This window comes from Pleurodeles waltl, chromosome 4_1 (genome assembly GCF_031143425.1).
Source record: "Pleurodeles waltl isolate 20211129_DDA chromosome 4_1, aPleWal1.hap1.20221129, whole genome shotgun sequence".
Taxonomy (NCBI): Eukaryota; Metazoa; Chordata; class Amphibia; order Caudata; family Salamandridae; genus Pleurodeles; species Pleurodeles waltl.
The window spans coordinates 20,570,656-20,595,061 of NC_090442.1; the positions used below are offsets into that span (position 1 = coordinate 20,570,656).

Below are 24,406 nucleotides of genomic sequence, written 5' to 3' on the forward strand. Positions count from 1 at the left end.
AGGTTTCTCCCGCCCCTTCCTGTGACAGAGAAAACAAACCGAACGTACTGATGGGTTGAAGTATGCTCTGTCTTTCTGCCACATGAAACCGGCAGGAAAACTGGTGTACTAGCAAAGCTTGATTGTATAAAATAAGGTTCTTGGGGAACATCTCACTGCTACAGTGTCCTTAGTCTCTAATTGCCAATCTCACTCCTCACACAGAACAGGACCACAACTGACCTCACAAAACACTTTACAGCATGCAATGAAATAATCCTTATAGTGTCTTTATCTAACAATCTGTATGTGTAATGCTATTCTCAACAGAATAAACCATCTAAAAACTGCAGGAATCATGTAACATTTTAGGCAGTTGAAATTACAGAATAATTTGGTTCATGCCACCTTTGTAAGTTGTTAGAATCTACACAGCCATGTATTCTGTTCTGATCTATCAGCCTGGACGGGTTGTACAGAATTTTTACACACCTGGTGATAGGAAGTAGATGTCCCTACTTTAGTGATGAAATGAGTTTTGATTTTTCATCCTCAAATGGTTTTTGATTCTTATTTTTTTTATTTGCCCAGGTTTTCAATACTTTTTGTTGAGTCCTCGAAGTTATGACCCTCAAGATATTTTGCTCCACACTTGGTAACATGTCATCACACCTGCGTACATTTCATTTGCTTCTAAAAAGTCTCATTTGCAGTGAAGCAATTCTCCGTGAAGTTTGTTGCTTAATGAAGAAAGGCAGAAGGGCCCACATTCTGTTTGGAGATGCTGCAAATTCTGAGGTTTGTCCTTAAATGTAAAGCTTTTGAGACATTCAGAGGAAAGTGAGGACCTCAGCCTTGATGTATTCTTAGATGTCGCAGGTCTAATTTCAGCTGTAGAATCTTAGATGCCTTTTGGCAGTGCTTTGAGAAGACTTTTGTGTGTTTTACTTGATGTTGCTGAGGAGACGCTTTTTGTTTAAAGCTCTTTTCATAACATGGCGTTCTCATGTGTGTATTCTTTGGTGCTATACAAGAATTGATTTTCCATTAAAGTTCTTGCCGACGACAGTGTAGTGATTAAGGCCTCTCTCCTGTGTGTATGAGTTGATGGAGTGCAAGGGTTGCTTTACAAGTAAAGCTCTTGGCACACACATTACAGCTATAAGGATTCTCACCTGTGTGTAGCCTTTGGTGCTCTATAAGAGCTCTCTTTCGATTGAAGCTCTTTTCACACACAGTACAGCTATATGGCTTCTCTCCTGTGTGTATTCTTTGGTGCTCTATAAGAGCTCTCTTTCGATTGAAGCTCTTTTCACATGCAGTACAGCTATATGGCTTCTCTCCTGTGTGTATGCTTTGGTGCTCTAAAAGAGCTCTCTTTCGATTGAAGCTCTTTTCACACACAGTACAGCTATATGGCTTCTCTCCTGTGTGTATTTTTTGGTGGTCTACAAGAGTACTCTTTTGATTAAAGCTCTTCTCACACACAGTACAGCAATAAGGCTTCTCACCTGCGTGTATTCTTTGGTGGTCTACAAAATTTCTCTTTCGATTGAAGCTCTTCTCACACACAGTACAGCTATAAGGCTTCTCTCCTGTGTGTATTCTTTGGTGGCCTACAAGATTACTCTTTTGATTAAAGCTCTTCTCACACACAGTACAGCTATAAGGCTTCTCTCCTGTGTGTATTCTTTGATGCTGCACAAGGGCTCCCTTAAAAGTAAAACTCTTCTCACACACAGAACAGCTATGTGGCTTCTCTCCTGTGTGTATTCTTTCGTGGTCCATAAGAATTCTCTTTCGATTGAAGCTCTTCTCACACACAGCACAGCTATAAGGCCTCTCTCCTGTGTGTATGCTTTGGTGGTCTACTAGATTTCCCTTTTGATTGAAGCTCTTCTCGCACACAGTACAGCTATAAGGCTTCTCTCCTGTGTGTATTCTTTGATGCCGTACCAAGTCTGACTTCAGAGGAAAGCTTTTCACACATACATCGCAGTGATAAGGTCTCTCTCTAGTGTGTTTTCTTTGATGTTGTTGAAGATGTACCTTCTGCGTAAAGCTTTTCTCAAACATACTGCAAGGAGTTTTCTCTAGCCGTATAAGAGTTGCCTCATCAGCAAACCTCGTTTCATGCTCAGTGCAGGGATACTGTCTTAGCCCTATGTCTGTGTTTTCATGCAGTAAAAGATGTGTCTTCCCAGTAAACGTCTTCTTACATTCAGCACAGCAATACGCTCCTAGGCCGGTGTATATTCTTTTGTGCCTTAGAAGTATTTTATTGTTAAATTTCTCACTCCTGTGTATTCTTTGGCGTTTTCTTTCATTAATTTTATGAGCAAAATTCTTCCTTCCTCCAGATCCTTTAAGTTTCTCTTTACTATTCATACTTTCTTTCTGCGACTGCTGTGCTGAGGAATGAAAAGAAGACAGAAAATTACACATGGAAAATATTTCTTGAAAAAACTGTGCTGTTATGTGAAAGGTGGACAGATATATCTAGGGAAGTAGGCAAATGTTACTACCTGTAAACAATCGTTTGCTGCTTATTGTATTGTAGGTCACATGTGGTGCACTATCCTGCTGTCATGGTTTGGGTTCTAAATATCAGAACATTTTTAGTTCAAAGAATGAGCTTCGATTTAGAGAACAACGCATAATCCCATAGCTGAAATTCATAATGCATCAGCACACTGACTCCAACTTAAATTATTGTGTTTTTTTCTCCATTGGAGTACATTTGTCTGCTTATATGTGTAAAATAATAAACAAACTGCTTAGTTAAACTGGACATCAGGAACAGGTGGAACGGCCTATGGGGGAAGGTACAGGGAGTGCAGAATTATTAGGCAAGTTGTATTTTTGAGGATTAATTTTATTATTGAACAACAACCATGTTCTCAATGAACCCAAAAAACTAATTAATATCAAAGCTGAATATTTTTGGAAGTAGTTTTTAGTTTGTTTTTAGTTTTAGCTATGTTAGGGGGATATCTGTGTGTGCAGGTGACTATTACTGTGCATAATTATTAGGCAACTTAACAAAAAAAAATATATACCCATTTCAATTATTTATTATTACCAGTGAAACCAATATAACATCTCAACATTCACAAATATACATTTCTGACATTCAAAAACAAAACAAAAACAAATCGGTGACCAATATAGCCACCTTTCTTTGCAAGGACACTCAAAAGCCTGCCATCCATGGATTCTGTCAGTGTTTTGATCTGTTCACCATCAACATTGCGTGCAGCAGCAACCACAGCCTCCCAGACACTGTTCAGAGAGGTGTACTGTTTTCCCTCCTTGTAAATCTCACATTTGATGATGGACCACAGGTTCTCAATGGGGTTCAGATCAGGTGAACAAGGAGGCCATGTCATTAGATTTCCTTCTTTTATACCCTTTCTTGCCAGCCACGCTGTGGAGTACTTGGACGCGTGTGATGGAGCATTGTCCTGCATGAAAATCATGTTTTTCTTGAAGGATGCAGACTTCTTCCTGTACCACTGCTTGAAGAAGGTGTCTTCCAGGAACTGGCAGTAGGACTGGGAGTTGAGCTTGACTCCATCCTCAACCCGAAAAGGCCCCACAAGCTCATCTTTGATGATACCAGCCCAAACCAGTACTCCACCTCCACCTTGCTGGCGTCTGAGTCGGACTGGAGCTCTCTGCCCTTTACCAATCCAGCCACGGGCCCATCCATCTGGCCCATCAAGACTCACTCTCATTTCATCAGTCCATAAAACCTTAGAAAAATCAGTCTTGAGATATTTCTTGGCCCAGTCTTGACGTTTCAGCTTGTGTGTCTTGTTCAGTGGTGGTCGTCTTTCAGCCTTTCTTACCTTGGCCATGTCTCTGAGTATTGCACACCTTGTGCTTTTGGGCACTCCAGTGATGTTGCAGCTCTGAAATATGGCCAAACTGGTGGCAAGTGGCATCGTGGCAGCTGCACGCTTGACTTTTCTCAGTTCATGGGCAGTTAGTTTTCGCCTTGGTTTTTCCACACGCTTCTTGCGACCCTGTTGACTATTTTGAATGAAACGCTTGATTGTTCGATGATCACGCTTCAGAAGCTTTGCAATTTTAAGAGTGCTGCATCCCTCTGCAAGATATCTCACTATTTTTGACTTTTCTGAGCCTGTCAAGTCCTTCTTTTGACCCATTTTGCCAAAGGAAAGGAAGTTGCCTAATAATTATGCACACCTGATATACGGTGTTGATGTCATTAGACCACACCCCTTCTCATCACAGAGATGCACATCACCTAATATGCTTAATTGGTAGTAGGCTTTCGAGCCTATACAGCTTGGAGTAAGACAACATGCATAAAGAGGATGATGTGGTCAAAATACTAATTTGCCTAATAATTCTGCACTCCCTGTATGTTCCATAGCAGCAAGACACCAGCTCTCTATCCAGACGACTGGGGGTGGTCCCCCACAACTCACAGCATGGGAAGAGCAAGTCTTGGCAATACTGCTTCCTGAGGGCCTGGCTGGAGTCAGAGGAGAACTGGACTCTGGTAAGTCAACTTTCAACAATTATCACGCCCCTACCTGCATGCCTTCACATACCCTCACCCTCACTCCCAACACTCCACTCCATCCCACACACCCCACCATCACATCTCACTCATCCCAATGCCAAGCCCTGCATGCTGTACCAATGCACGGATACCCCTCACAGTCCTGCATGGACACTCATCACTAAAGGATGCACAGCAGAGAGAACCAACAATCCCACCATACACTAACATACAAAACTGAAAGCTGGTAGGGCAAATCCAACCATAGAGGGGAAGCCACGGAGGTACAATATGTCAGACACATTAACCATAACGCATCATTTACATTCCCACAGGTACCCCAAACAATGTCAGCGGAGAAGAGGTGCCAGCACTACCTAGTCCCCCAACTGAAGAGGCCCACAGTGATGACAGCAGCTCTGGTCTTCAGGATCTGGATGACCTACCTGGCCCATCAGGGACCACTGGACAGCAGGTCACCCAGGCCCAGTCACACACCACCACCGAGCCTCCCCCATCTGGAAACACCACCACAGCACACACCCAGCGTACTCACACCTCTGTCTCCAGGACACGTCAATCAGCAGTGTGTCCACCTCTACAGGGACCCAGGCCACACCTCGCACACAGGGACCTTGGGTCAGTGGGCACACGGTTCAGGGGACAAAGGCACAGGCCAACAGGGAAACTGGGAGGAGTGCTGTGCGCCAGGGGGAGGGCAGGCCCAGGGAACCGACTCTCCAGGAGGCACTCTCCGAGATCCTGGGAGCCTACCAACATTCCCAGGACAATGTGCAGGAGAACAGGCGGCTGCAGGAGGGGCAGTACCAGGGGATCAGGGAGGACTTGCAGGCCATCAACAACACCCTGATCTCCATAGCAGGGGTGCTGGCAACCATAGCCAACATTATGAGGGAGGGAGTGTCACACCAGCAGGCCCGTGCCACTAGCCAGACATCTGAACAGCCTTCCACTTCCGCTGCCGCTAGTGGCCAGGAGGCCCACCACAGGACTCACAGGCCACCAGCACCCCTCCCCCTGCAGAAGGTGAATAACCCTGCAAACGTTCCCTACGATCCAGACAGAAGCCAGAGACACTTGCCAAGACCCCTGCCAGGAACTGAGACTCTCCTGATTGTCACCCTTGTGTCCCACTCAGTCACCCTGTCCACCTTGAACTGTCATTGCTTCCCTTCCTATGTCCCCATGGACAATGCACCTGTGCTACAAACAGACTGGAAAAATACCCTGGACTTTCCTCCATCATCACCCCAGCCCATTGCACTTTCCCCCCATATGTTAGCACTTCAACGAACACCCTTCGATAAAAATCCATTTGGAATATGTGATGTATATCAAATATGTATTATATGAAACAGATACAAACATTGAAAATTAACTGTACATAGAATGAGCATAGACTGAATGACCTGTAGCTGGCTGTTGTGATCACACCAGGAGTATATGTCAAGTCACCAGCATCTGCAAAATGAATTGCCAGAGGGAATAGTAAGTGGGCCTAGAAGTGGGAAACATCACCTTCCATTGACACACAGATTTCAATCAAAGTCATTTAAATGTAAAGTTACACTGTCCTAACTGTATGTCATTGGAAGTATTGTCGAATAACTGATGTTCTGTTGTCCTCATCCTCTGCCTCCTCATCCTCACTGTCCACAGGGTCTACTGCTGCCACACGGGCATCTCCAGTCTCCAACTCCTGCAGAAAAGGTACATGGCGTCTGAGGGCCAGGTTGTGCAACATGCAGCATGCCACAACTGTAGGAGGCTGGCCTGGCTTGTAGTGGGTACCAAAGGTACTTACACCTGGTAGAAGGTAGCTATAGCAAAAGCTTAGGCTGAACTAGGAGACATGCAAAGCTCCTACTATACCACTTATATCATATAGCACACTATCCTAAGAAAACAAAATACTCAGTTACTAAAAAATAAAGGTACTTTATTTTTATGACAACATGCCACAAGTATCTCAGTGAGTACCCTCAGTAAGAAGGTAAGTAATATACACAAGTTATATGTAAACAAACCCAAAACAGGTAAGTAAGAGTAAGAAAAGTAATGCAAACCGTGTAGAATTACAATAGGATGCAATAGGTGAACATAGGTCTAGGGTCAACACAAACCATTTACTCCAAAAGTGAATGCGAATCACGAAGACCCCAGACCTATGGGAGCTTATAGAGGGTCGCTGGGACTGTAAGAAAACAGTCAGGGTGTCCAAGATACCCCACCCCAAGACCCTGAAAAGTAGGAATAAAGTACACCTACTACCCCAAACACAATAGTCGTGATAGGGGGATTCTGCAAGAACCACAAACACCAGCAAAGCACTGAAGACGGATTCCTGGACCTGAGGACCTGCAAGGCAAGGGGACCAAGTCCAAGAGTTGCGATAGTGTCCAGGGGGGGCAGGAGCCCAGGAAACCCCAGATGAAGGTGCAAGGAAGCTGCTTCCGGATGGAAGAAGCTTAGGATTCTGCAACAACGAAGAGAGCTAGGAACTTCTCCTTTGGATGGAAGATGTCCCACGGCGTGCTGAAGGTTACCGCAAACAAGCCTTGCTAGCTGCAAGGGTCGCGGTAGAGGTTTTTGGGTGCTGCTGGGGACCAGGAAGGACCAGGATGTCGCCCCTTGGAGGAGGAGACAGAGGGGGTGCTCAGCAACCCAGAGAGCCCCCACAGAAGCAGGCAGCACCCGCAGAAGTACAGGAGCAGGCACTTAGAATATTTGTGAACCGGAGCTGTCCCAGAGTCACAAAGGAGGGTCCCACGACGTCGGAGTCGGACTCAGTGGGTTGAGCACTGCAGGATGGAGTGCTGGGGACCCAGGCTAGGCTGTGCACGAAGGAATCCTTGGAGGAGTGCACAGAAGCCGGAGCAGCTGCAAATCAGGCAGTACACAGGTTTGCAGTCTAGCGTGGGGAGGCAAGGACTTACCTCCACCAAACTTGGACTGAAGGATCACTGGACTGTGGGAGTCACTTGGTGAGAGTTCCTGTGTTCCAGGGACCATGCTTGTGAGGATGAGAAGGGACCAAGAGGACCGGTGATGCAGTCTTTTGGTGCCTGCGTTAGCAGGGGGAAGATTGCATCGACCCATGGGAGATTTCTTCTTGGCTTCCAGTGCAGGCTGAAGGCAGGTGACCCCCAGAGCATGCACCACCAGGAAACAGTCGAGAAAGCAGGCAGGATTAGGTGCTACAATGTTGCTGGTAGTCGTCTTGCTACTTTGTTGCAGTTTTTGCAGGCATCCTGGAGCAGTCCTTGGCAGAAGTCGAAGAGGGAAGTGCAGAGGAACTCTGGTGATCTCTTGCATTCATTATCTGAAGAATACCCCAGAGGAAAGACCTTAAATAGCCATAAAAGGAGGTTTGGCTACCAAGAAAGGAGGATTGGCTACCAAGAAAGGTAAGAGCCTATCAGAGGGGGTCTTTGACGTCACCTGCTGGCACTGGCCACTCAGAGTGCCCCCAACACCTCTGTTTCCAAGATGGCAGAGGTCTGGGACACACTCGAGGAGCTCTGGGCACCTCCCCTGGGAGGTACTGGTCAGGGGAGTGGTCACTCCCCTTTCCTTTGTCCAGTTTCGCGCCAGAGCAGGGCTGGGGGATCCCTGAACCGGTGTAGACTGGCTTATGCAGAGATGGGCAGCATCTGTGCCCATCAAAGCATTTCCAGAGGCTGGGGGAGGTTACTCCTCCCCAGCCCTTCACACCTATTTCCAAAGGGAGAGGGTGTAACACCCTCTCTCTGAGGAAATCCTTTGTTCTGCCTTCCTGGGCCGGGGCTGCCCAGACCCCAGGAGGGCAGAATCCTGTCTGAGGGGTTGGCAGCAGCTGCAGTGGAAACCCCGGAAGGGCAGTTTGGCAGTACCCGGGTTCTGTGCTAGAGACCCGGGGGGATCATGAAATTGTCCCCCCAATACCAGAATGGTATTGGGGTGACGATTCCACGTTCTTAGACATGTTACATGGCCATGTTCGGAGTTACCATTGTGACGCTATACATAGGTAGTGACCTATGTATAGTGCACGCATGTAATGGTGTCCCCGCACTCACAATGTCGGGAATTTGCCCTGAACGAGTGCCAGGGTGCCCACACACTAAGTAACTGGGCACCAAACCTTCACCAAGTGAGGGTTAGACATATAAGTGACTTATAAGTTACTTAAGTGCAGTGTAAAATGGCTGTGAAATAACGTGGACTTTATTTCAATCAGGCTGCAGTGGCAGGCCTGTGTAAGAATTGCCTGAGCTCCCTATGGGTGGCAAAAGAAATGCTGCAGCCCATAGGGATCTCCTGGAACCCCAATACCCTGGGTATCTAGGTACCATATACTAGGGAATTATATGGGTGTACCAGTGTGCCAATGAGAATTGGTAAATGTAGTCACTAGCCTGCAGTGACAAATTTAGAAAGCAGAGAGTGCATAAACGCTGAGGCTCTGGTTAGCAGAGCCTCAGTGATACAGTTAGGCACCACACAGGGAACACATATAGGCCACAAACTTATGAGCACTGGGGTCCTGGCGAGCAGCATCCCAGTGACACATAACAAACACACTGACAACATAGGGTTTTCACTATGAGCACTGAGCCCTGGCTAGCAGGATCCCAGTGAGACAGTGAAAACACCCTGACATATACTCACAAACAGGCCAAAAGTGGGGGTAACGAGGCTAGAAAGAGGCTACCTTCCTACAACTACTATCTGGCAGACCTTCTTGGGTGAGTAGCACAGGGATCCACCTGTTAGTTGGAGGCACCGGAACTGGCCTTCAGGAGGCCAAAGGTCCTTTCAATTATCCTTCTTGTTCACCCATGTGGCTCATTATAACATTCTTCTGCCCTTGCCCTGGCATTCCTCACAGGGGTCAGCAGCCATGATAGGTTTGGGTAACCAGAGTCACCTGCAAATATTGAGGGATAACATTTAGTCACACACTATCCTATATGGCCAACCCCATACCCATACACCAACATCTACTGGGTGGGAACCAGGGCTCACCTATTAGCCACACTATGTGCCTCTGTAGTTGGGACATCACATTTCGGATTCTGCTATTCCTCAGGACAAAGGCATCATGCCCCAACCCAGGATACTTAACATTGGCATGGGAGATGTACTGGTCTGCCAAGCACACCATCTGAACATTCATAGAGTGGAAACTCTTACGATTTCTGTACACCTGTTCATTCTGACGGGGGGCTAATGCAATATGTGTTCCATCAATCGCCCCTATTTCTTTTAGGGATATGTCCCATTGCATAGAACTTGGCCTTCACTGTGGCCAAATCTTCAACCTGGGGGAAAACAATGTAGCTCCACATGTGTTTAATCAGGGCAGACACCACTCTTGTCAGCACTATTGAGAACATTGGCTGTGACATTCCTGCTGCCAAGCCCACTGTCACTTGGAAAGAACCAGTTGCCAGGAAATGTAGCACAGATAGAACTTGCACAAGAGAGAGGATCCAAGTGGGGTGACGGATAGCAGATATCAGGTCAGGCTCCAATTGGGTACACAGCTCTGTGATTGTGGCCCTGTGAATGTGCCTGTCCTCCGGTGTTGCCAAGTCCTCCAGGGGTCTGTACATGGGGGTATGTCTCCATCTCCTATTCATCCGCAGCGGTTGAGATCTATGGGGCAAAAGAGTGAGGAGCCGGTCACAAAATTGCATGCTGTTAATTTGTAATCGGTCAGTGTGAACTGTCCAGTATGTCCAAATTTAAACAGTGACGCACCAATTATCCAGGGTTCGCCCCCACCCCTGAAATGGCGACCACCTATCCTGTGTGGAGGTACAGGTGGAAGTGAGGTAATTCCGCTGATGTTGTGCGCCATTTCGGGAGGTGGTCGGACAACCGCCGTGCAATTCCTCATTGGGTAACATTGGGCCCTATGGGTTACAGTGGCCAATGGTGATCTACGCCGGTGGTGAAGGTATGCACTGCCGCGTACGTGACTGCCATTTTATATCAGATTCCTCACTTGCTACCTGATCTTCAAAAGGAGAGGACTTACACTGCATGTGCTGCTGTGACCTGTGTCTGGAACCTACCATGACCCGTGTGACTGGGGAAAAGGCCCCTGCCTACACTTTGGCGGAGTTGGAGAGACTGGTGGATGGGGTCCTACCCCAGTACGGACTGCTGTATGGGCCTTCAGACCAACAGGTGAGTACACTGTGGGCACGATGCATGTGGCATGAATGCATGGAGTGGTGTGGATGAAGGCCTCGTGTAAGGGGGGTGGGTGGATGTCCTCTGGGCGGCGTGTTGGTTGTGTGCTGGGCCATGTGTGTGCAAATTGTGATGTGAAGGGGTATGGTGGGCATAAGTGTAACAGGCAGGACCGTCTGACTAATACTATTTTCCTGTGTGTATTGCCTCTGCAGGTCAGCGGCCATCAAAAGAAGGGTATTTGGCGTGCCATCGCCAAGGAGGTGCGGACCCTGGGGGTCTACAGCAGGCGGAGCACACACTGTCATAAATGGTGGGAGGACCTGAGACGCTGGGCACGGAAGACCGCAGAGGCCCAGCTGGGGATGGCCTCCCAACGACGAAGGGGTGCCAGTCGAACCCTGACCCTCCTGATGGCCCGCATACTGGCGGTGGCCTATCCAGAGCTGGATGGGCGCTTGAGGGCATCACAGCAGCCACATGGGGGTGAGTACAGTGCCCATCATTACAACTTACGCCTGGTGGGGTGGTATCCGGGTGGTGGATGTGTGTCAGTGGGTGCCCCTAGGCCAGGCCGGACATAGCAGCGTAGGTCTTCTGGTGGCTAGGGTTCTGAAGGGATAATCCTGCCTCCTAGCTTGTAAGCATCTACTACTGGTCAGGGCTGCGTGGGTCACAGGTGTGCTGCAGTTGGCCGGGTGTGCACCTCCTCATGTGTTGGTAGCTAGCAATATCAGTGGTGGTGCAATGCATAGTGCGTAAGCCTGTTCCCTGTGTGTGTGGGAGCTGTGTATGCCAACGGTGGTGTTAGTGCAGCCATTGACCCAGTGTATCCTTTGTCTCTCTCTCCCACTTTTTTGTTTTGTTATCCTATCCTTATGTGCATTAGCATCATCTGGCGGAGGAGCAGAGGCACAGGCGACGGAGGGAGCTGCATCCCACAGGACCCAGGAGGCAGAGTCCACTGACGCTGAGGGCATCAGTGGGACGGAGGGAGAGGGGAGCACCACGGCGGAGACTGGATTGGACAGTTCAGACACAGATACCTCCTCCGATGGAAGCTCCCTGGTAGTGGCGGACACCTCTGTGACCACCCCAGCTACAGGTTCAGCCGCCACCCCCTGTACCAGCACCGCCCTCCCAGCAGCCCCTCATTGAATTGCCTGTGCCCGCTCCCCTAGGAGGGTGGGCATCTCCTTTGCCCCAGGCACCTCAGGCCCTGCCTCAGTTAGCCCTGCTGCCCTGAGTGAGGAAGCTATTGACCTCCTGAGATCCATCTCTGTAGGGCAGTCAACCATTGTGAATGCCATCCAGGGGCTGGCAACCCAGATGCAACAATCTAATGCATTCCTGGAGGACATTCACACTGGATTGGCTGCCCAACAGAGATCGATTCAGGCTCTGGCCTCCTCTCTGATGGCAGCCATTGTCCCCGTTTCTACCGCCCCTCCTCCAACTTCCACCTCTCAGTCCCATTCTCATCAACCCCAACCCATCCCAGGCAGACATACAGATGAGCATGCACACAAGACAACACCCAAGAGTGTCACAGGCAAACACAAGCACCACACTTCATCTCACAGGCACTCACACAAACACCATCCAGATGCAGACACACCAACATCCACTATTTCCACTGTCTCCCACTCCTCCCCAACACCACCTCCCTCCCAGCCACGTCCACACACACCTGCATGCACTACATCATCATCCACTACCAGCATCATCACCACACCCAGCAGAACACACACCACACTGGCAGACACCTCCACAACATCCATGCACACATCCCCTGTGTCCGCTCCCACTGTGTCTGTCCCCCCTCCTAAAGTACACAAACGCAAGCACTCCGACACCCAAGAGCCATCCACCTCACAACAGCATACAGCCCATGCACCTGCACCCAAATCCAGCAAACACCACCAACAACCAATCCTTCATCCTCCACTCCCATTCCTTCTCCCTCTTCCCGCCCCAATGCCCCTAAGAAACTTTTTATATTCACCATTGACCTCTCCCCTAACCCCCACTGTCCCCCCCGTCCTGCACGTAGGGCCGGGGTAGGAAGAACCCAGCCAAGCACCTCAGCCACAGAGTCCACAGGCCCAGTTCAATCTGCACCTACTCGTGGTGGAAAGGAATTCAGGCCACATTTACTGAAGGGGAAGGAGCCTGCACCAGCCAGCCTAAAGGGGAAGGAGCCTGCACCTGCCACCCGAAAGGACAAGGAGCCTGCCTTAGTAGGCAAGATGTGCCAGGAGCCTGCACCAGCAGCTGTCACAGAGCCCCCACCACCAACCATGGTTGTGCATCCATCCGAGAGTGCAGGGGATGTGCAATAGCCTCCCACCACCATCAGCACCACCACACTGCATACGTCCGAGGGTGTAGGGGATGTCTTGGAGCCTCTCACCACCACCAGCACCACCACAGTGCATCCGTCCGAGGGTGCAGGGGATGTGCAGGAGCCTCCCACCACCACCACCACCAGCACAGCCACAGTGCATCCATCCGAGTTTTGATTGGGGAATATTGGGGGGGGGGGAGAACCCACGTACCATTAACCTGCCTGAGGCGGCACTTGGGGGCAGTGAGCGTAGCAACAGCAAGTGCCATAAATTCGCCACATGGAATGTGTGAGGTTTACGCAATAAGATTGAGGTAGAGGAGTGGTGTAATATTGTCAATGACCTTGATATTATTTATGTCCAAGAAATCTGGTGTGTGTCCCTGATTCATGTACAAGGATTTACCTCACATTTCCTGTGTCTCACTGCCTCCTAATCAGTAAGGGCAAAGGGTGGGCTCTAGGTAGCTATTTCAAATAAACTCCCTGTAGTAGTTAAAAAAAAAAAAAAACTTCTTGGGAGACCCCTAATTTTCAATTGCTGTGGTTAACATTTAGGAATACAGCTGATGTGGTATGAATCAACTTTTATAACAATGTTTTTGATTCTACCTGTTGTAGAGTAGCCCACGCTATGGATCACGGTCTATATACATTTTTACGCCCGATTCATTCAACCTTCATTATACTATGGGCCGGAAATTTTAACATTCAACCCTGTTTTTTTGCCAAAATCTCAGACATGTGGGTTCAATTGCCATGGTGGGGTAGGCCATGACTATTTTTGTCACAATGAATATGGAGAGGCTCCTAATTTAATCCTATCCATATTAGACCTGATGCTATTGGGAAGTAAACATGGAGATAATGGGGAAGTGATTCCATCCCTTAGAGGTAATCATTCCTCATCCGCTATTAATCACATCTTAGTGTCCTCATCTGCTAATAATGCATTTGACACCCCCCATATTGCTCAATCATCACTGAGTGACCATCACCTGATTATCCTCCCAACCCTACTTTGGGGCTCTAAGCGTAAGTCTCATACCATTATGAACCAGGTTGATCCTTATAGGCCTAACGGAGTGAGATTGAAATGGAAAGACATTGACCCAGATGGCCTATCACAGAATATTGTGGGGGGGAGAATGTCTGTCCGAATTTAATTATTGTCTGCAAGACCAAATTGAACCTACAAGGTTGCTTAGTAGTTTTAATCATGTTATTACTTATACCAAGGTTCTTCTGACACGCAAACCAAAAAGCTAGGCAGCTCGAGAGGAAGAGAATGGTTTGACCATGCATGTAATAAAGCCCAGGGGGAACTTAAGTCAGCCCTTCATATCTCCCCTAGAGATCCTGTGGCAATTAGGTCATTACGTGGCACATATTGGTAAGCCCTAGAGCGAAGGAAGACGCTGCTGAGGGAATATGCCTGGTCAAAATAATCCCTGGCCACAGAAACAAATAATAACAATTTGTTCTGGGAAACAGTTAACAAGCCCTTTTTGTCTAATGAGGTGGATCGCGAATTAGGCTCCAGCGTGTCTGTGAAGCTTGGCTAGCCCACTTCTCTGAGATTTGTAAGCAAAAGAGAGGGGAGGTAGACATATCTGGACAACAAGAGCCGTGGTGTGGGTATCCCATTTATTTAAATATTAACTTGGAGGAGGTCCTCCTGGCTATCTTAGGCAGTGCTAGGGGTAGGGCTCCCAGTCCTGATAGGGTACCGGTGGATGTTTTTAAAGCCAATATAAATCTCTGGGCCCTTATCCTCACTACGGTTTTTAACGCAGTAACAACTGGAGATATCCCGTTATCCTGGACTTCCTCCATTATTGTAGTCATACATAAAAAAAGAGATAGCTCAGACCCAAACAACTATCGATCAATGTCACTGATGGACTCATCTATGAAAGTCCTAAATAGGGACTTATTGGCAGAACTTGATGAGTGGGCATTGGACAACAGTATTCTCTCTCCTGTTCAATTTGGTTTTAGAAAAGGATTAGGTACTATTGAACAATGTGTAGATCTAGATCTGTTGATAGGGAAATATACGAAGGCCAAACCATGGGCATTATACCTATGTTTCGCAGATCTTAGTAGTGCCTTGGACCTAGTAGAGCATACCTACTGTGGCCTACACTACTGGAACTGGGTCCCGAGAGATATCATTTACTGTTTGGCCTGTATATATAAAAATCTAACATGTAAAGTTCGTTTTGGGCCAAGGGGAGAATGCACCTGTCCCTTTAGAGTTGGGAGAGGTATTCGTCAAGGCTGTGTCCGTTCTTATTCTCACTATTTATTAATGGGGTGGATACATTTCTACAGACCATACAGGCAGACCCACCTCAGGTATCATGGCGTCCCAAATCTGTGTTACTATATGCCGATGATGCTGTCCTGATTTCAGGGACTCCAGTGGGACTACAGAAATTAATGAACGGTTTCAAACAATTAATGACACTTAAGGGTATGATGCTTAACAAATCCAAAACCTTCACAATGGCCTGTGGACAAAAAGCCCACAAATGTAAGAGCTTCTCCATCCAGAACACGCAAATAACCACCATTAGTTCCTTCAGTTGTCTGGGTGTCCTATTTTAAAGCAAAAGGTCTTGGGAACAGCATATCCACATGGGTAGAAACAAAATGTGTAAGAATTTGCATGGCATTTTTAGATTTGCCAGCAAATTGGGGAGTCGTCTTATAACAGCTATGATGGATATCTATAGGGCCAGAGTTTTATCTATGGTAGCTTATGGTGCAGGAGTGTGGGGTCATGCTAAGAGTACTCCTCTGCAAACAGAGGAAAATAGCTTTTTTTAAACGGTTGCTATCCTTACCTACCTCAGCATCTAACTGGATTGTACACCATGGGATGGGTCTCCAATATTTGGAGGGATGTGTAGCAGATGAGCCAATTGCTTTTATGGTACAATATTTGATCCAAGGACGAAACTTATTTTAGATTGTTTAAAATTGGACAATGCCTTATGTATCCCCTGGCTTGCTTATATTGATTCCTCCCTTTAAAAATTGTTTAATATAACAATAAAACCAGACTCAGAATGAGTGTTGACACTCTCAAAGAAAATTATTAAGGTTACATTCCTGCAATATAGGTTGGATGGCAGGAAAGCCACCAAAATGACAAAATCTACAGTTGGTGTATATATGTCCTTTTCTTCTGAGGAAAGTAGCTAATTATATTTCTCAAGCGTTACTAAAATGCAGCATTGTTTCGTCCTGACAAGATTTAGGCCCTCATTACAACTTTGGCGGTCTTTTTATAAGACTGCTGAAGCCGTGTCCACCAAAACACCGCCAGCTGGCGGTCTTCAGACCACTGTATTACGAATGATCTTGGTTATGCTGGCGGTCGGCGGGGAAGAAGCGGTTCCAACACCGTCACTGCAATGCCAAAGAAACTCCACCCGCCGTATTATGACATGTAATACGGTGTGGCAGTGTCCTGATGGCGGGGCGCTGGCGCAGTGAAAGCGTCGGGTCCCGTTCCCTGCCGGACGACATCCATGCCGGACAAGTAAGTGGATCGTCCGAAAGGGGAGTAGGGTGCGAGGTGTTGTGTGTGCGTGTGTGTATGCGTGTGTGAATTTAAGTGTGTATACGTGTGTGTATGTTGAAGTGTGAATGTGGAAGTGCGTGCGTGTTTGAAAGGTGATGTGAATGCCTGCGTGATTGTTGAAGTGAGTGTGTGTTCATATGTTTGTGTGAATGTGTGTCTGTTGGTGCGAGTCACTGAGTGTATGTATGCGTGTTGGTGAATGTAAGTGTTGGTGAATGTGTGAATGTAAGTCTTAGTGAATGCATGAATGTAAATGTTGGTGAATGAGTGAATGTAAATGTTGGTGAATGCGCGAATGTAAGTGTTAATGAATGCACAAATGTAAGTGTTGGTGAATGCATGAATGTAGTTGTTGGTGAAAGCATGAATGTAGGTGTTTGTGGCTGCATATCTGCGGGTTGCGTGTGGGGTGAGGGAGCAAGCACGGGGAGCGGGGATTGGGGTAGGGGGTGCTGTCATTGTAATGGTGGTGGGGGGGGCCATGTGATGGAAGGGGGTTGGGAGGTCATGTGAGGGAAGTGGGGGTGGGGGAGTTGTCGCCTGCAGCCTTTCCACCAGGGTTTTCGCTGTGGTGCTACTGCTGCTGAATCCCTGGTGGATAGGCGACTCATAATACCGCTGGCGGTCTTCAGTGGACCGCCGGACCAGAGGTGCCGACCTCCGGGCCCGGCAATCCGACCGCCCTGGCAGAACCAGCGGCAATGTGACAGTTTGACGGAGGTCAATCCGCCACACCCGTAATGTGGCGGTGAGACCGCCACCGCAGCCCTGGCGGTCTTCGAACCGCCAGGGTCGTAATGAGGGCCTTAGACTGGGAATGGTGCCTCATTAAGTAGCATTTCCTATAATGAGGACTTTCCCTAGTGATACGGACCGCTGCCCTTGTGACGGGGCTATTAAACAGAGCACTTTGCACTTTATGGTATTCTGCAAATTTTATGTACACCACAGGATCTTTTATCTTAAACCTCTTAATTGCACAGAATATAAGAACTCATTTGGCCACACTGGAATTTTTGTCAGACTTTAATAATCCCCACTTGAGTTACATGGTGGTGTTATACATCTTAAATGCCATCTATACAAGGAAAAGCTTCTCTTTTTAGTTTCTGTACTATCTGGATATGAGTAATTGTATGGGCTGTGTTTTGTTTTAATTATTTATGATAATCAATATTATGACTTTGATTGGGACTGTGTACAATGATTTAATATTTCTGTACTTTTATGGCTATTTTTGTATTTGACGAATAAAGCTTATGAATCGAAGCATATTGTAGCAAATATTTGTTCTTCATGTAAAGAGTGTGTGTGTAAACAAGAGTAGAGAAAGACATTGGATGAAGACCTTATTTTATTTAAAATGATTGATTTCATTAGGAAAGGATGGCCAAGAGAAAACAGAAATGTGTTGTGTGAATTGTAGACCTATAGCTAAGTCGGGACTTGAGAGTTGAGCCATGAAGGACATTCAGGTATGATATCTAACAAGAAAAGATTGATGATGCAATACTGAAAAGCAATGTGGCAAGGTTTATTAGAGAGAGACTACCTGTTGTTTGCAAAATGATTAAAAAAACTATATCTAGAGTTCTGCCTATAAAAGAAGGGGGTCCCTGTGCATCAGAAATTTGCTATTACGCTTGTGGAATACATGTCAAAGTGGATAGAGGTGAGGTTTGTATTTTCCAGAGAGGGTTTTCTGTTTGAGTTGGTATTGGATAATGTTGTACAATTTGTCTTGAGGGAGATTGAGATTTGGGTGGAACTAGTATTAAGCATAAATGTGCTAGTCTTTATCACCCACAGATTATGGGACAAGTAGAAAGGATGAACATAGTGGTGAGTGAGTGTATCAGAGTATTTTTGGTGGCAGGTGTTGTAGTGTTTGACTCTCATTATACTAAATGAGACTGCCGGATTCAGGCGGCAGTACCACCAGGCTGTGGGGAATGGAGTCCAATTCCAATCCGTGTGATAACTGACGGCCTAACCCTTCAGGCCAGCTAGCAGTACCTCACCAGCAGCTAAAGGTGGCAGTGATTTGTGGCAGCCGTATGCATGACATTTTGATTTCTCAGGAAAATCGTGGTGCAACCAATCTCATCATATTCTCCCAGTTACATCTGTCTCACACATACAAAGACAAATAGAAGCAGAAATCAGTTCAACATATTTTACTTGAATCTACTGCCTTCTAGAAAAAATACCATGTACTGTAATAATTAGGGTGATAAAACAGAATAATAGCAATAGGGTGACAAGGAAAGTGAAACACAAGAAAAGTCCCACCATAGTGTCAGGGTGCTAAGTGTCAGGATTCCTACATACACCACTAGGGTACTGCTAGAGCACAGCAGTTTTAGCCCTAATCTGCCCTTCAGGTTCCCTAGGAAGACACCAACCCAAATACCTGAACATGTTAGGAGTGAAGAGGGCTGTTGGTCTACTGAGAGTCCTCTCTCATGTAAATGAAAAGACGCTTTGCTGGTCAGTTGAACGAATAAAGCTTGTGTTGATGATGAAAAGACGCCAAGTCTCGGCAGACAGCTGCAGTGAAGTGACAGCATGCAGTGGCAATTTTCTGGCTGGAACTCTCCCTCTAACGTATAGGGGGAAGAGAGATGTTTTTATAATAAAACAACTGGTATTTTGTGGAAACCTGCCCTAACGTAAGAACAAGTATGTTTCTCGTGAAGTGGCAGAGATTTCGGTGTTCCACTTTGTACTGACAACATATTGGAGACAGCCTTGAGCAAAGCATAGAACGAGCGTGGTAGAGTTAAAGAAATGAAAACAATTTCTGTGCTAAAAGAGAATGAGATAAAGGAAAATAAAACATCATCACAGAAGAGAGCTTCTGCTCAGAATATAAAATTAATTGTTACTAGGCTAAAAGCCACAAGCTGCAGGCCTATTGCTAAAATAACATGCCCATAAAAGCTACTAAAATAACTTCACATCAATGTCAAAGTAGAGTTTTCCTTTGGGCTTACCATAACACACCATGCTGCAGCATTTAGTGCACAGAAAGGTAGAAACTTGCATGATTTGGACCACGTAATTTTCATTGGACAGTCTAAAGAGGGGCTAAGATACATTAGCATTCTAAAGATGGATCAACCATCAAGAGATGCATATGATATTGTAAAGCTATTGTTCACAATGACATGATCACCTAGCCAATTATTTGTTAAACAATCATACTGCTCAGGAATTACAAGGGGAATCAGATGCCAAATGTCCCCAGTAATTCCACATATCTCAGAGTAATCACCATTAACTTCACTGACTCACCCAGCAGTTACTTGTACCACTGATATTGGTGACTTAGCAGGAGGAAATACAGACAGAAGCATATAGAGGCCTATATTGGATAAAATAAAAGTAGGCAAATATATCACCTAATCCTGTTTACTGCAATACAACTAACCCAGCTTGACATTCAGACCATCGTATACATAACCGTACAGACCACAGCACCACAGACACTACCTAATCTTGAAAACCCCTTGAACTAGTAAGTTGTTCTATATGATACAGTATGTTATGATACAAGGGACCATCTCTGACCTGCAGGTGCCCCAGTTCTATCTATGCACATGTTCCTACAACCTACAGAAAATCAGACACTGTTTTAAAAAACATTTTAGGTGCCATGGACCTTGCCCTATCGGTTTCACCACTACCCACCACACCTGATTTACATATTACCTTCTCCTCTACAACCTGTCTTCCTCCCCTCCTAAGCAGCAGACCTTGACTGACACACAAATCCCCTTGTATTCTGTACACCGAAACATCACGCAGACCCTGCTCAATGTTTAAAATGTTTAGTATGCATTAGCATGAAAAATGCACACTGTTTCTGTCACTCTCAATGATTAACACCTCACTTGCATCGAACACTTTGAGGACGATGAGTAGGACGACGCTTGGATTGAAATCCCAGATTCTGCCACTAATTCCTCAGAGTTCCGGAGCCCAGAATTTCAATGTCCACCCAGAGGTTTCATTTCACAGGATACACTTGCTCCGCCCTACTTGATCAGGGTTAAAGTTGAGCTATGAAGAATTTTAGGCATGACATCTAACAAGAACAGACTCATGATGCAATACTGGCAGACTGCCATGGACAGGGATGTGGAAAGGGTTGTTAGAGGGTGGATGTGTTTTTGCAAAACAATAAAAACTGATCTATAGAGTTCTGTGACAGACGTGGGTTGTTTTGCCTGTAACAGAGTGTGGGACAAAGAGTACATTGATTTTTTGTGGTCTGTTTCCTTCCAGTGCATCAGAACTATGCCATTGTGCTTGTGGACTACAAGTCAAAGTGGTAAGAAGTAAGCTTTGTAAGTGAACCAAGCACTCGAAGTGTCATCACTTTTCTTACTGACATTTTTGCCAGAGGGGGTTTTCTGTGTGAGCTGGTATCAGACAATAGCTGGCAGTTGAGTCTTGGGGAAGACAAAGGAGTTTTTGGATGGAGCTGGTATCAAGTCGTTCCGTATGTTTCACAACCAACCAACCCTTGTGGTCTGAGTTGCAGGCCCCCCAGTTCTATCCACATGAACCTATGCACTACAAAAAAACAGACCATGTTGTATTGAAAGCTCTGGGGTGCAGTGGACCTTGCCCTATCCCTTCCATCACTACAGATTACGCCTGATTTACAGATCACTTGTTTTCTTCTCACTGCCGTCCTCACCTCATAAGCGCAGACCCTGACAGACCCACAAATCCTCTTATATTCTCTACATTCAAACATCACACAGACCCTGCCCAATCTTTAAAGTGCTTCAGTTTGCACTAGCAATAAAAAGGGCAATGTTTCTACTACTCTCAGTGAATAAATAACACCTCACTTGCATCTGACACTTAGGGGACGATGAGTAGTGCAGACTTGGATTGAAATCACAGATTCTGACACTAATTCCTCAAAGTTCTTGAGCCTGGAAAATGGACTATCATGCATGGACCAGAATTCAGGCCATTTTCATATGCAGAGTCCCAATTCTCAGCCTATTTCTGAACAAGTCTCCAGCCCCCAATGATATCACTCCACACAACTATGATTTGGCCCCTTGCAAGTATTACTAAGAATCTGGAAACATCCAATTTGGAGATGCTGTATGTTACATTATTTCAGAACTAGACAATTCTGAATGTTTATTTATAAAAAAACAAATACCTGGGATGGCTTTGAACAGCAATAAATCTGATTTTCCTCTCTCCAATGGTTCTGTGGCGATAGCTCCATCTGTATTAGCAGTATTCTGTGCCAGGAATGAGCAGGATACCAAAGGGCCCTGTACATCAGTACATGTCGGTTGTAGGTTTGAGTTCGTATTACAATCCTCAGGATGCAGTGGTACTTGCTTGTAGCTCTGATAGCAGTTCTCAGGATACAGTGGTTCCAGCTTGTAATGCTGATCTGCATTCTGTGCCTCAGGGAGCAGTGGTTCCATCTTGCACTTCTGACGTTGTTCAAGTGCATCAGAGAGCACCTGCTGCAGGCTTGCGCTGTGCTGTGGACTCTTTTCCTCTTGAAATGCTGGTTGTCTGCAGTGGGTTTGCTGTGGACCCTCGCCATCAAAGCACAGCAACTCTTGCTTTATGCGTTCATCTAATTCCTTCTCATCTGGGAGCACTGGTTGTCTGCAGTGGTTTTGCTGTGGCTCATGTCCTTCGTGAAATGGTGGATGCAGGCAGATGTTCTGTTGTGGGCCCCAACTATCTCCATACAATTGTTCTTTCTTCACAAGTTCCTCTGGTTGTGGCTGTGTGCACTGGTCCTGCTGTGGTTCCTCTTCCTCATCAAACGTTGGTGCGTGACAAAGGTTTGGATCACCTGGGATGACCGGAACATCCAGAGGAGGGCACGTGGAGATAGCACTGTCCTGCTGTAGTCCATGGCCATCCAGAGACATAGGTTGGAGGCACTGGCTCTGCTGTGGTTCAAGCCAGTGTGGAGATGTAGGTTGAAGACACTGGCTCTGAAGTGGTTCACAACCTTGTGGAGATGTAGGCTGAAGGCACTGGTTCAGCTCCCTTGCCCTGACTGAAAGATTGATTGGAGGGGGTTTTCTGAAAGAACAATCCCCAACTGTCACCGGACTGACCATCCCCAAGGAAACACCACCATTTTGCAGGTGATATTGACCCTTTTCTATCCAGATTTGCTCCATAAGCCCAGCGACCCTAGACGGTACATCCTCTAGGGTATTCTGCAATTTATCCAGTTTGGCTTCCAACTCCTCTAGCATAGATAAAAGGATCACGTTGGGCAGGCTCCCCGATAGCGGCTCCAGCTCATGGTCCCGCTCAGCATTTTTTTGTGCTCTTGAAGCTGACACATTAAGGACAGGCAAAACCGGGAGTGCGGCTCTTACACATTCAGGTGAACACTGTACTTTTCTTTTTTTCCCTGGAGCCTCTCTTCTCCCCATTCTGTAATTCAAGTGTCTGTGAAGAAAGGAAAGAGAAAAGAAAAAACATTATCACAGGAGAATTAAGCCAACATTCTCATTACCGTTCTCGCCAAGCCCCTGTGTTCTCAGTTTAGGCTTCAAGTAAAAATAATGATTCATTATTTTAATGCTATATGCAACCCTTTTCAAATTGGTAAAATCTGAATTAATGATCTATGCTGTCGGAATTTAGAACTCTTTGGAACCTTGTTTAGCCTCCACCAGCCTCCCACCCCCACCTCTAGGAGTTCTATCTGCAATAGTCCAACTACCAGCTTAAAACACTGGTTGCTAAAACAAAATAACTAGCTGATGTCAAGAGCTGGATAGGATCCACGCTACCCGAGGTCATGCTGCTCTCGAGGAACATTACAAGCATCCCAAAGAATCTTCTTTCAACTGAAGGTGTCTGTACAAATAAGACTCATCATGTGCAGGTTGTGAAGTTCTGCGCAGACTACTTCTGGCGGTACCAGTATCAGGAGTTGCTCTGTTGCACATCTAAATCCTGGTCAGTGCTGCCCCTCTGGATTAGTTATAATCCATTCATGTGTGCTCTGCCCTGCCTGAAAGGACTGCCCTATCCAGAGTTGATAAGTAAAGCTTTTATATTTGTCAGTATGATCTGATCAACCATAAGCCTATCATTTAACAGACTTTTGTAGTTGAGTCTTGAGGGATAATAGATTTTAATTAAAGGAAAAAATACAAGTTTGCCTCTCAGGAATTGGACTGCCTAGGTCATGCAATATCTGCTGATGGGGTCTTGCCCAAAGATGATTTAATTAAAGCCATAGAAGAAATACCTAGACTTCTGAAGGAAGAAGAGGCACAGACACTTTTTTGTAAGCCAGATTTTGGCCTGAGTTTGCACTTATTTACTTGTGCCATATGAGCCCATCTGGGGTAGGGTGTAGGCTAAGTGTGGAGTAAGGAAAGTGAGAGGGAATTTGAAGGTGTTAAGAAGTGTCTTGTGAATGCTCACAATTCGCATAGTTTTGTCACAGGATTGCCTCCTTGTGTTGTTACGGATGCCAGTGCAAGGGCCTAGGAGTGGAACTGAAACAGGGGCATGATCGAAAAGAAGCCATGGGCGTGGCACTGAAAGACTGTTATCAGCAAAATCAAGGATAAGTTGTCAGTGCAGAACAGTGTTGCCTGGGAGCACACTGTTCTGCACTGACAGCTTATTGATTAAGCGCATGCAAGGTATCTCGGGATGTGCAAGACAAACGTAAGGTTGAGTGGCAGTTATTGGTGGTCAGGTATGGATCTTC

At 46.4% G+C, this 24,406-nt stretch overlaps 1 protein-coding gene across 1 annotated transcript in view; it reads right to left on the reverse strand.

Annotated features, from left to right (window-relative positions):
- Positions 1-253: 253 nt before the first annotated feature.
- Positions 254-24,406, reverse strand: part of LOC138287264 (zinc finger and SCAN domain-containing protein 2-like) — a 29,698-nt gene continuing 5,545 nt past the window's right edge. The window contains exons 2-3 of the mRNA XM_069227624.1: positions 21,851-23,124; positions 254-2,390 (exon numbers count right to left, since the gene is read on the reverse strand). Coding sequence (XP_069083725.1) covers positions 1,057-2,390; positions 21,851-23,108 — 2,592 coding nt within the window. The 5' untranslated portion in view covers positions 23,109-23,124 and the 3' untranslated portion in view covers positions 254-1,056. The remainder of the gene's footprint in view (positions 2,391-21,850; positions 23,125-24,406) is intronic.